Raw genomic sequence first — 12,284 nt, 5'->3', positions numbered from 1 at the left:
AAAGAAAAGCAAGTGTAACTGATAAAAATTAACTTTCTATTTTATTTTGTAATGTAGCAAATTTGGAGGTAGAAAACTTTTTGGAGCACTACTTATTCTTTTTTTTTTTTTTTAAACATACTCTCCCCTCAATGTGGGGCTCAAACTCATGACCCTGAGATCAAGAGTCATCTTCTCTACCAGCCAAGCCAACCACATGCCCCTGGAGCACTGCTTCTTACTATGCTTAACAAGCCTATCAGTAAACAGAATACACAAACCAAATTCTATCCTAAACCACCGCCAAAATACATGCAATATAAAGGTATTACCAAGTTCTAGTCAACAACTCACTTAGACAGTATCTCAGTTTAATTTCAATAGAATTTAATGTTAATAGAAGCGGGGGGGGAGGGGGGGGCAGTATAGAACCCACAGAAATGTGATCATATAAGCCATCTGCTGCAATTTAAAAGAAATAAAATCAACATTTACGGAGTATGGTATATAATGAGCACCAAGTAAAGCAGGACACTGGTGGAGAAACTGAAGAAAAAGGCGATCTCAGTCCACAATGAACTTAAAACATCTAGGAATAGAGGACTGACACATAAAACTATTATAAAAGAAGTATGCTACTCTGGAGAAAGTGCTTCGGAAACCCTAGAGGATGAGGAAATGGGGATGGGAAGACAAATCTGAACTCATCTTCAAAGTAGGAAAAGAGCATGAATGGCACGCTTAAGACTAAAGCAAATGCGTAATAGCAAAGACATGGATAAGACTTAAATCAAAGTGATGTGTGGGACAGCCTAAACTAGAGAATAACAATGAAAGAGCACAATACTATTAGCTGACAGATAGCTATAACTTCTTCATTAAAACCTGTATATGTTTGGACAAATTCAACTAGGCATTTAGAATGCTTTTAGATGAATAAATAACGGTTTGCATTTAAATGAATCTACCTCCCATCAGGAAAATCTCTCATGGAATATCTATCTGATTCCTATATACTCAAGAATACTCTAAGTTACAAACAACAAATACATTATTCCAATTATGAGGTACCTAAAATAGGCAAATTCACAAAGACAGAGAGCAGACACTGTGAAGGGGCAATAGTGGGGGGGATATGGAGAATTAGTGGTTAGAGTTTGTTTCTAGTGATGAAGTTTTAGAAACAGTAGTGACAGTTACACAATACTGTAAGTGTACTTAATGCCATCCAATTATACAACAAAATGGTTAGAATAACCTTCATGTTGTATTTTGTAGTAATTTTTACAAGTAAAAAGCCACGTACATAAAGATATCCTTTAAATTTCTATCTGTTTCAAAAATTGCGGGGCGCCTGGGCGGCTCAGTTGGTTGAGCATCTGACTCTTGGTTTCGGTTCAGATCGTGATCCTACAGTACATGAGTTTGAGCCCCACATCAGGCTCTGCTCCCACACTCACAGTGTTGGAGCCTGCTTAGGATTCTCTCTCTTCCCCTTGCCCCTACCCCACTTGCCCTCTGTCTCTCTCAAAATAAGTAAATAAATTTAGGGAAAAAATTGGGAACAATCTGAAATACAAATGGGCGAATTGTTAACATACAAAGCTGGAGAACTGTTCATATTAAAATAGAAATTACAAAATATGTACAACTAAGAGCATACCTATATTAAAAAGCATGCCTACAAGGACTAACAGCTAATAAAAACATTAAAATAACTCTACTACAACTCCTCTCATTTCACTCTATCACTAACAAGTTAAAAAATTTTTTCAACCTATCAACAAAATATTTCCACATCAACATCCAAAACTGCTATCCTAGCAAACTAGGTAAGGTCTGTCCTAAATCATCCAAAGCAGTTTCATTAAGAGCCAAAAGAATTCTTTAGTACATGGCCAAGGATACAAAGGCAGTCCCAGGAAACAAAACAGAAACAATTGTCCTTTGTAACTTTTTCACTTTCATAGTGAGAGCTTTTGTTTCTCTTCCATAACTTACCTGCAGGCACGGTCAGGGGAATTAAGAATTTCATAGTAGAATACGGAGAAATTGAGAGCAAGACCTAAGCGAATAGGATGCGTCGGTGGAAGTTCTGTCATTGCAATATCACTAGCAGCTTTATAAGCCACTAGGCTGTTCTCCGCAGCCTCCTTCCTGTCATTTCCTGTGGCAAATTCAGCCAGATACCTGTGGTAGTCCCCTTTCCTAAAACAAAACAAAATAAAACAAACAGAATTAAGAAAAATGCTTTTTAAATGAAAGTAGACTGTTACAATTTTTCTATATTCTATAAAATGAAGTATGTGACAAAAATATATCAATAATTAACAAGTATACTTCAGTAATTTCACAAAGTCTCTTTCAGGAAAGACTGACTAGTCTATCTAGTTTTCCCCCTCAGAGTTCATATTACCAAACAGAAGCAAAACACTAGAGAAATCAACTGAAAAGCCTCAAAAATGAACAAATTTGTCAATGACTAGAATTAAAAATGAGAAGTGGTTCCCCCAAAAATGGCATGACAGTTTGTTAATCATGAAATAAAACTTGTACATAAAATGTTAAAATTGAGCTATGTAATAATGTATTACTATACAGCTGGGGGCTAATTCCACACAAAAATGCAAACAGGTAAAATAAAACCTAGTACTTTCACAGTAGTCTGACCATCTTAAACTCAACAATTGTTCACTAGCAGTGAATCTGCAAACGATTACTCAAAAATTAAGTTTTGAAAATCATTCTTCCCGTGTAACTATTCTTCTAACAAGCTATTATTAAAGTTGAACACCTACACAGAGAAAGTGATAATTCTAAGGGAGCCAACATTTAATCTCACATTTTCCCTTCTAGTATAGAACCTACATTTTATAATAGAAAACCTTGGACTCGCCAGTGTTAGCTGCTGGAATGAGGTGTTTGTCCAGTACATCCAGAATGTCACAACAGATTAACTTTAGCTCAGTCTCAACCTGGAAAAAAAAGTCAAAAATTGTTTAAGTCTAAGAGATTGCATAAATTATGACACATTCTCCCTCTGGTTTTAAGGAAGAGAGCCATAGTAAACAGAATATACATCTTTCTCCAAACCTTCTTCCTCTCTCTTGATTAAAAAAAAAAAACAAACAGAAAAGTTATCTCCCAAGTTACAGAAATTACCTTCTTTCTTTCTCCATGCTGTTAAGTGCTTAAAAAAAAAAAAAAAGGGGGGGGGGGGCGGGGGGCAGGAGTGCCTGGCTGACACACACCATGGAGCATGGGACTCTCAATCTCCGGCTTGTGAGTTCAAGCCCCAGGTTGGGTATGGATACTACATAAAAATAAAAATCTTGGGGCGCCTGGGTGGCTCAGTCGGTTAAGCATCCGACTTCAGCTCAGGTCACAATCTCGCGGTCCGTGGGTTCAAGCCCCGCGTCGGGCTCTGGGCTGATGGCTCAGAGCTCAGAGCCTGGAGCCTGCTTCCGATTCTGTGTCTCCCTCTCTCTCTGCCCCTCCCCCGTTCATGCTCTGTCTCTCTCTGTCTCAAAAATAAATAAAAAACATTAAAAAAAATTAAAAAAAATAAATAAATAAAATAAAAAATAAAAATCTTGAGGCACCTGGGGGAGCTCAGTCTACTGAGCATACAACTTTGGCTCAGGCCATGATCTGGAGGTTCATGGGTTCCAGCCTTGTGTCAGGCTCTGCACTGACAGCTCAGAGCATGTAGCCTGCTTGAGATTTTGTGTCTCCCTTTCTCTCTGCCCTTCCCCTGCCTGTACTGTCTGTCTCTCTCTCAAAAATAAACAAACATTAAAACAAGAGACAGAGCTATGATGTGAACACAAGCAGGCTAGAAAACCTAAGGTCATGGTTTATAAGGGATGGAATAAAAATTCAATCCCAGGCAACTGGCCTCCAGTGCTCACATTCCTAACCACTACTGTGCTCAACAGCCATAAGTGGCAGAGATCCACAGCCAAATTATAGCACTAAAACTCTGTATACCAAAGTAAATATTGCCACTCATCTCAATTTATCATACCAAAGATGAATATCCCAAATGAACATACATATATCTTAGTCTCTATTTTCTATTAATTCATGGTGACACTGGTGAACCTCTCCAAGTTCTTCTTATGCCCTCTGGAACCTCCTTTCCATTGTAAAGAATCCTCCCACTCTCTCTTCTCCTATAATCTCATCCAGATCCTAAATTAAACTAGCTCTTTCCTGAATGAACTACCTCCCTCATGGCTTTTCAAGTAGCAATTATTCTAAGAGAAAAAATTTCTGAATTCTCTTAGCTCCCCACTAACTCAGTATGACTGGCTGCTGTTACTCCAAACAGCTCCTCTCTGGAAGCTCATCCTCTGTGACCTAATTTTTCAGTATCTGTTATCAGTGGATCTCTACAGGCCTTCCAACCACATTCACAGGCTACCTCTCCAATTCCTGGTATCACACCAAGGTATTATCACCCATGTTCCTTTCAATACAGTTCCCTGATCTCAACTCCATGACCTATTTGTCAACATCTCTAACTGAACTGCTTTATCCAAGAAGTCTTAAATTCTATTTCACTACTACATTGTAACTTCCTTCCTTACTTCTTTATTCCTGTTATTCCTAATTAGAGACACATCAAGACCTCCAGCCTCTTGAATCTTTCATCTTCCCCCAATTTATCAGTCCCTCTCTTTGCTTCCTGCTTCCTTTCCTACTTAGCCCAAATCCCACAATTTAGCACAGAATTCTGCCACTTAAGCTTAACTTTCTCATTTCATCATTCCTCTGAGACACCAAACTTTTCTACTGACAATCCATACTCTTGTTGCAATATATTTGACATTAATGGGCACACTGATATCAGCTTACCACCTGTTTTTAAAAATTATTTTAAGTTTATTTTTTTTTTTTTAATTTTTTTTTTCAACGTTTTTTATTTATTTTTGGGACAGAGAGAGACAGAGCATGAACGGGGGAGGGGCAGAGAGAGAGAGGGAGACACAGAATCGGAAACAGGCTCCAGGCTCCGAGCCATCAGCCCAGAGCCCGACGCGGGGCTCGAACTCACGGACCGCGAGATCGTGACCTGGCTGAAGTCGGACGCTTAACCAACTGCGCCACCCAGGCGCCCAAGTTTATTTATTTTTGACAGAGTGAGAGCATGAGCTGGGGAGGGGCAGAGAGAGAGGGAGACACAGAACCCGAAGCAGGCCCCAAGCTCCAAGCTGTCAGCACAGAGCCCGACACGGGGCTCAAACTCACAAACTGTGAGATCATGACCTGGGCCGAAGTCAGATGCTTAACTGACTGAGCCACCCAGGCGTGCCCCTATATCAGCTTACCACCTCTTAAGTCACTCAAAACCTCAGTCTTCCCATCTATAAAGTAGACTAATACCTATTCTTTACAGGGTAATTTAAATAAATACCCTATGTTGCACAATTATGTGTATTAATAAATATCTCCCCACTCAAGAACAGCGTCCAACAAAGGTGGAGATAATAAATGTAGTTGCCCTTTTCCCTCTCCCTACCAAATTCATTCCCCATGCTACTTTTTGAGTGTTCCTGTAATTTCCCTCGCTGTACTCAAAATGTGTTTATATGCCTTTCTCTTCCACAAGAATCACTTTCTCAATAGTAGCCTGACATTTTGGACTAGATCATTCTTTGCTATAGGGGGCTGTTCTATGCACAGGGTATTCAGCAAACAGCATCCTTGTCTCTACCCACTGGATGCCAACAGCACCCTCCAAGTTGTGACAACCAAAAATGTCTTCAGAAATTGCCAAATGCCCTCTGAGCAGTAGAATCACCTCTGGTTGAAAACCACTGACCTAGATCAATGGCTATGGTACTTTTTTGACCAAAACTCACAGTATGAAAAATTCCATTTATATATAAAATACATGAAACAATAACTTCAAGAAATAATGTCCAATGCCTTTAACATTTCCTACTCAATTAAGAAAACAATGACTAGACTGAACCTCCATATGCAAAGTAACCTGAATTTGTCTCCTCTTTACACCCATAGCACCTAGCAAATTGTGCAGCACATAAGAGGCACAAAAATACTTGTTACATTGTCCTGAATGGTTCTTTCAAGTCACTCAATGAAGTATTTTGCAGTTAACTACAATAAAAACAAGATTAAATTAGTTTCTACTTGTTGGTGCTCAAAAGTGAGCACCTTCTATAGCTTCCAGAGAAAAGTTCTTCACCTCTGTCCTGAAATACTGTATGACCTATAATCTGGGTTAAGTAAAATATGCAAATCCATTCAAGTATAAAATTTATATTACACATGTGTACTACAGTGTGACCTAAAATGTTCAGGGGCACCTGGGTGGCTCAGTCAGTTAAGTGTCCGACTCTTGATTTTGGCTCAGGAGATGATCTCACCGTTCATGAGTTCATGACCCATTATCAGGCTCTGCACTGTAAATGCAGAGCCTGCTTGGGATTCTCTCTCTCTCTGTTCCTCCCCTGCTTTTATGCTCACTCACTCTCTCTCAAGATAAATGAACTTTTTAAAAATTCTTAAAAAATTAATAAAATAAAATGTTCAAAACCTGGGACGCCGGACTGGCTCAGTCGGAAGAGTATGTGACAATCTCAGAATCATGAGTTCAAGCCCCACACCGGGTTTAGAGACTACTTAAATAAAATTTTACTAAATTTTTTAATGTTTATTTCTGAGAGACAGAGCACAAGCGGGGGAGGGGCAAGAAAAACAGAGACAGAATCCGAAGCAGGCTCCAGGCTCTGAGCTGTCAGCACACAGAGCCCGAAGTGGGGTTCAAACTCACAAGCCATGAGATCATGACCTGAGCATGACATTGGACGCTTAACTGACTGAGTCACCCAGATGCCCCGAGCTTTAAAATAAAATATCCAAAACATGAGGCATCTTTCTTTAAAGAAGCCTAGGAGCCTGTTTCCGATTCTGTGTCTCCCTCTCTCTCTGCCCTTCCCCTGTTCATGCTCTGTCTCTCTCTGTCCCAAAAATAAATAAAAAACGTTGGGAAAAAAAAAAAAAAAACTAAAGAAGCCTAGGATATGATAATCTCACCATTTGCCGGTATTCCCGAATCATTTTTAGTTTGTCTTCTCCTCCCTTGTTTTCTTCTTTCTGTTCAATGCTGCTGATTATTCTCCAGGAAGCTCTTCTGGCTCCAATCACATTTTTATATGCAACAGATAGGAGGTTTCTTTCTTCAACTGTCAACTCCACATCCATCCCTGCTACTTTCTTCATCGATTCCACCATTTCTATAAGGGAAAAGTGAAATCAGACCTTACAAAGTAAGTTTTGTTGATACAAAATCCCTTCACAATAGGTCTTTTTTTCTGTCAAACTAGTATAAAAAGGTAAGAATTTTAACAAAAATAACTAGAATCATTAAACCTGAAAGGAGTAAAAAACCAAAAATCATGTAAAAGAAAGTACACTAAGAGCCTAGAACAAGAGAATCTGTAATAAAAGATCTATGGAATCAAAACCTCATATACCACCTAACTCAATACAGCTTAGAAGCATCTGTCTCATTAAATAAGGGAACTAGGAAAGCACATCTGCCCATTTCCCAGTAAAAATAATTGAGCTGGCAGTTTAAGACAAAGATTAAAAATCTGTAGGCTCTAGGGGTACCTGGGTGGCTCAGTCGGTCAAGCCCCCAACTTTGGCTTAGACGATGAACTCACAGCTTGTGGGTTCAAGCCCCACATCAGGCTCTGTGCTGACAACTCAGAACCTGGAGCTTGCTTCAGATTATGTCTCCCTCTCTCTGCCCCTCCCCCCACTCATGGGCGTGCTCTCTCAAAAATAAGCATTAAGAAAATTTGTTTTAATTTACAGGCTCTAAATTATTTTTTCTTACAAATAAATTCTATTTCAAAAAATGTCATGGGAGAAAAGAATATTCATTCATATAGCAAACATACACATTTGACCATTTGGTTAAATCACAAACACAAACCAAACGTAACTTTGGATGTTTCCATCCTTCCACCTTTAGAAAGAAATTGTCCATCTCCTACACATTCATTAGCAAAACTTTTGATGGTTCCTATTTGTTACCACTAGGTGGCGGGCTAAGAAAGGGGCCCAGATAAACCTTAGGAGATCCCCAAGTTTAAAGAAAAACACAGGGAACAACAATGCAGAGAAATGCAAAGAACCAAAAACAGCTCAATGAATACTAACCCAATAAATATATTTACTAAAACTATGCTTTTAAATAGAAAAGACTAAATGCCATATCACCATGTGGCTCTTTACTGATTCAAAATCTTTGGTCATAAGACCCCAAGAATCTACATTTTAACAAATACCCTTAGCATACATTAACACTCTAAGCATAAGCATATTCTAAAATATGATGCAGATGGTAACTTTATGAAACACTCCTTAACAGTTAAATTATGTGCTGTCCCAGGAAAATAAGTTTTAAAAAATTACACTTTAGGGAGGACCAGAAAATTAATAGAAACATTAAGATAGTAAGGTCTTTGAAAAGTTTGGTAGTTCTTATAGTTAGAAAACCCTGTTAAGACTCAGTAATTCCACTACTAGAGATTTCCCAAAAGAAATTAAAATGTATCTTAACAAAGACCTTCACACAAATAAATGGTCACAGCAACTTTATTCAAAACGCTAAGGTGAAAACAACCCAAAAGTCTAAGTATACAATGGAGTACTACTCAAGAATAAAAAAATAAACTACGGATACAAATAACAACATGTAGGGGGCGCCTGGGTGGCTCAGCCTTTTAAGTCTGTTAATTTCAGCGTGGGTCATGACCTCACAGTTCTTGGGACTGACAAGAAGCCTGCATGGGGTTCTCTCTCTCCCTCTGCCCATTCCTTGCTCGCACACGTATGTGGGCACATGCACTTCCTTCTCCCCAACCCGCACAAAAACAAATTTTAAAACAAAAAGTCACAAGATAGATGAATTACAAAATCATTCTAACTGAAAAAAGCCAGACCAAAAAAGACTATATAATTCACTCAAGCCAAGTCACAGAAATTGCAAAACTATAAAGACAACAAATAAGTGGTTATACCAAGGTATAGGGGTGAAGTGACGGGCTTGTGTGTAAAGGAAATTTGGGGAGTAAGAAAATTGCTCCACTGTGGTGGTTACACTTATCTAAACACTAAATTGTACAATATAAACCCTTGAATCACACAAGAGTAGGGCACCAAGCACAGTCAGAAATCCAAGTATACCTTGTAGCTCCCCAAAAACTTTACTAATAGCCGAATGCTGACCAAAAGCCTTGCTGATAATTAACACATATTTCTGTATGCTATATCTATTATATACTGCATTCCACAATAAAGTAAGCTAGAGAAAAAGTTATAAAGAAAATTCCATAAGAGAAAATACATTCACAGTACTGTACTGGTTCATTGAAAAAAAAAATCCACATGTAAGTAGACCTGCTCAGTTCAAGCCCATGTTGTTGTTCAAGAGTCAACTGTATATGTAAAAGGGGTATATTTTATCATATATAAATTATACTTTAAGTAATTTTTTAATGTAATTCTGAAGCATGAAAGAAATAGTAGGGAGCACAGTAATAAAACCATTAATTCATTTGTGGAAGCCTGAAAGCATTCTTTTTTTTTTTTTTTTTTTTTTTTAAATTCAGTAGGCTCCATGCCCAACACAGGGCTTGAACTCACCACCTTGAGATCAAGAGTCACATGCTATAAGGACTGAGCCAGCCAAGTGCCCCAGAACATTTTTTTTTTTTTAACTACAGTCATTAAAAAAAGGGGGGGGGGGGGCGCCTGGGTAGCTCAGTCAGTTGAGCGTCTGACTTCGGCTCAGGTCATGATCTTGTGGTCTGTGAGTTACAGCGTTGGGCTCTGTGCTGACAGCTCAGAGCCTGGAGCCTGTTTCCATTTTTGTGTCTCCCTCTCTCTCTGCCCCTCCCCCGCTCATGTGCGCGCACGCGCGCGCGCGCTCTCTCTCTCTCTCTCTCAAAAATAAACAAACATTTAGGGAAAAAAGGGGCTAAATTCAGGGCCAGTGGAGTCAGAGGGTAATTTCAAGATCACTTCCATACAAGTTTATTTTCAAAAAACTAACAAATTAAACATTCCTCAGAAGTGAATCAGTAATTAGTTTTCTATATTGGCCCCAACAAAGCAATTTAAAAATTAATCTAGCCACACCAAAAGACAATTGTTTTAAATTGTAGGACTTTGCAACTATATGGAAAAACTATACACAAAATACCACCAAAAATTTAACAATGATAGGTCTGAGTACTGTTCCAGATAATTTGCATTTCCTTCACTTTCTATGCTTTAAAATTTTCAACATTTTAACAATATTTTTACAGTAAGAAGAGGGAAATAGATTTTTAAAAATTTTTGAGAGAAAGGGAGAACGTGAACAGTGGAGAGAGGCAGAGGGGGAGAGAGAGAATCCCAAGCAGGATCAAGGCTCAGCATGGAGCCCGTTGCAGAGCTTGATCACAACCTGAGCCAAAATCAAGAGTCCAACATTCAACCAACTGAGCCACCCAAGGGCCCTAGGGAAATGGAATTAAAGGACTCAGTGATAGTCTACAATCCGATTCAATTAAGTATATCACTCCTTTCATTTTAGAAAGCCACAAACTATGCACAAAAGACTATGGTACAATTACAGAAGCAGCAGTTACCCAGTGTTATTAAACAACAGCTTCATTGATCTTCACCTATATGATTCACTCATTTAAAATGTACAATGTATGGGAATGCAAGCTGGTGCAGCCACTCTGGAAAACAGTATGAAGGTGCCTCAAAAAACTAAAAATAGAACTACCCTACGACCCAGCAATTGCGCTACTAGGTATTTATCCAAGGAATACAGGTGTGCTGTTTCAAAGGGACACAGGCACCCCAATGTTTACAGCAGCACCATCAACAATAGCCAAAGTATGGAAAGAGCCCAAATGTCCATCAGTGGATGAATGGATAAAGAAGATGTGGGGGGTGTGTGTGTGTGTATACATACACACAATGGAGTATTACTTGGCAATCAAAAAGAATGAAATCTTACCATCTGCAACTACGTGGATGGAACTGGAAGTATTAGGCTAAGTGAAATTAGTCAGAGAAAGACAAATATCATTATGACTTCACCCATATGAGGACTTTTAATCTTCAAAACAGATGAACATAAGGGAAGGAAAACAAAAATATAAAAACAGGGAGGAGAACAAAACATAAGAGACTCATAAATATGGAGAACAAACAGAGGGTTACTAGAGGGGGTGTGGGAGGAGGGATGGGCTAAAATGGGTAAGGGGCACTAAGGAATCTATTCCTGGAATCATTGTTGTACTATATGCTAATTTGGATGTAAATTTTTAAAAAATACAACTTTTAAAAATAAATAAAATGCACAATGTAGTGGTTTTTAGTATATTCACAAAGTGGTGCAACGATGACCACAATCAGTTTTAGAACAGTTTCATCTCACCTGAAAAAGAAACACTCCATACCCATTAGCCATCACTCCCCACATATACCCCAATTCTCTCAACCCTAGGTAACCACCAATCTCCTTTCCATCTCTACGGATTTACCATTCCGGACATTCCATATAAATGCAACCATGTTATGTAGGCATACCTTGTTTTACAACTGCATTGTTTACAAATTGAAGATTTGTAGCCACTTTGTACTAAGCAAGTCCTCAGCACCGTATTTCCAACAGCATCAGTTCATGTTTCTGTGTCACACTTCAATAATTCTCGTAATATTTCAAACTGATTTTTCATTATTATTACATTTGTTATGGCGATCTATAATCAGTGATCTTGGGGCGCCTGGGTGGCGCAGTCGGTTAAGCGTCCGACTTCAGCCAGGTCACGATCTCGCGGTCCGTGAGTTCGAGCCCCGCGTCAGGCTCAGGGCTGATGGCTCGGAGCCTGGAGCCTGTTTCCGATTCTGTGTCTCCCTCTCTCTCTGCCCCTCCCCTGTTCATGCTCTGTCTCTCTCTGTCCCAAAAATAAAAAACGTTGAAAAAAAAATTTAAAAAAAAAAAAAAAAAAAAAAAAAATCAGTGATCTTTGATGTTACAATTGTTTTGGGGCACCACAAACCGCACCCATATAAAATGGCAAACAATAAATGATGTGTTCTATCCCACCAACCTGCTATTCATCTTCAGTACCATGTCCTGTCACCCCACACTCCACTATCTCTCCCTCTCTCCTCAAGCCTCTCTATTCTCTGAGACACTACAATATTGAAATTAGGCCAGTTAATAACCCTAAAATGGTCCCTAAGTGTTCAAGTAAAAG

The 12,284-nt window shown here is 38.9% G+C and overlaps 1 protein-coding gene across 3 annotated transcripts in view; it reads right to left on the bottom strand.

The window, feature by feature from the left end:
* Positions 1 to 12,284, bottom strand: part of YWHAE (tyrosine 3-monooxygenase/tryptophan 5-monooxygenase activation protein epsilon) — a 54,693-nt gene that overhangs the window by 5,834 nt on the left and 36,575 nt on the right. For all 3 annotated transcript variants that reach the window (XM_078437579.2, XM_078437577.2, XM_078437578.2), the window contains 3 exons: positions 7,045 to 7,244; positions 2,848 to 2,954; positions 1,981 to 2,187 (listed from right to left, as the gene is read on the bottom strand). In XM_078437579.2, the coding sequence (XP_078293705.1) occupies positions 1,981 to 2,187; positions 2,848 to 2,954; positions 7,045 to 7,244 (514 nt within the window). The remainder of the gene's footprint in view (positions 1 to 1,980; positions 2,188 to 2,847; positions 2,955 to 7,044; positions 7,245 to 12,284) is intronic.

The sequence above is a fragment of the Panthera onca genome, chromosome E1, assembly GCF_046562875.1.
Source record: "Panthera onca isolate mPanOnc1 chromosome E1, mPanOnc1 haplotype 2, whole genome shotgun sequence".
Lineage (NCBI taxonomy): Eukaryota > Metazoa > Chordata > Mammalia > Carnivora > Felidae > Panthera > Panthera onca.
The sequence above is the reverse complement of the archived record's forward strand: the minus strand, read 5'-3'. Positions and strand labels throughout refer to the sequence as shown.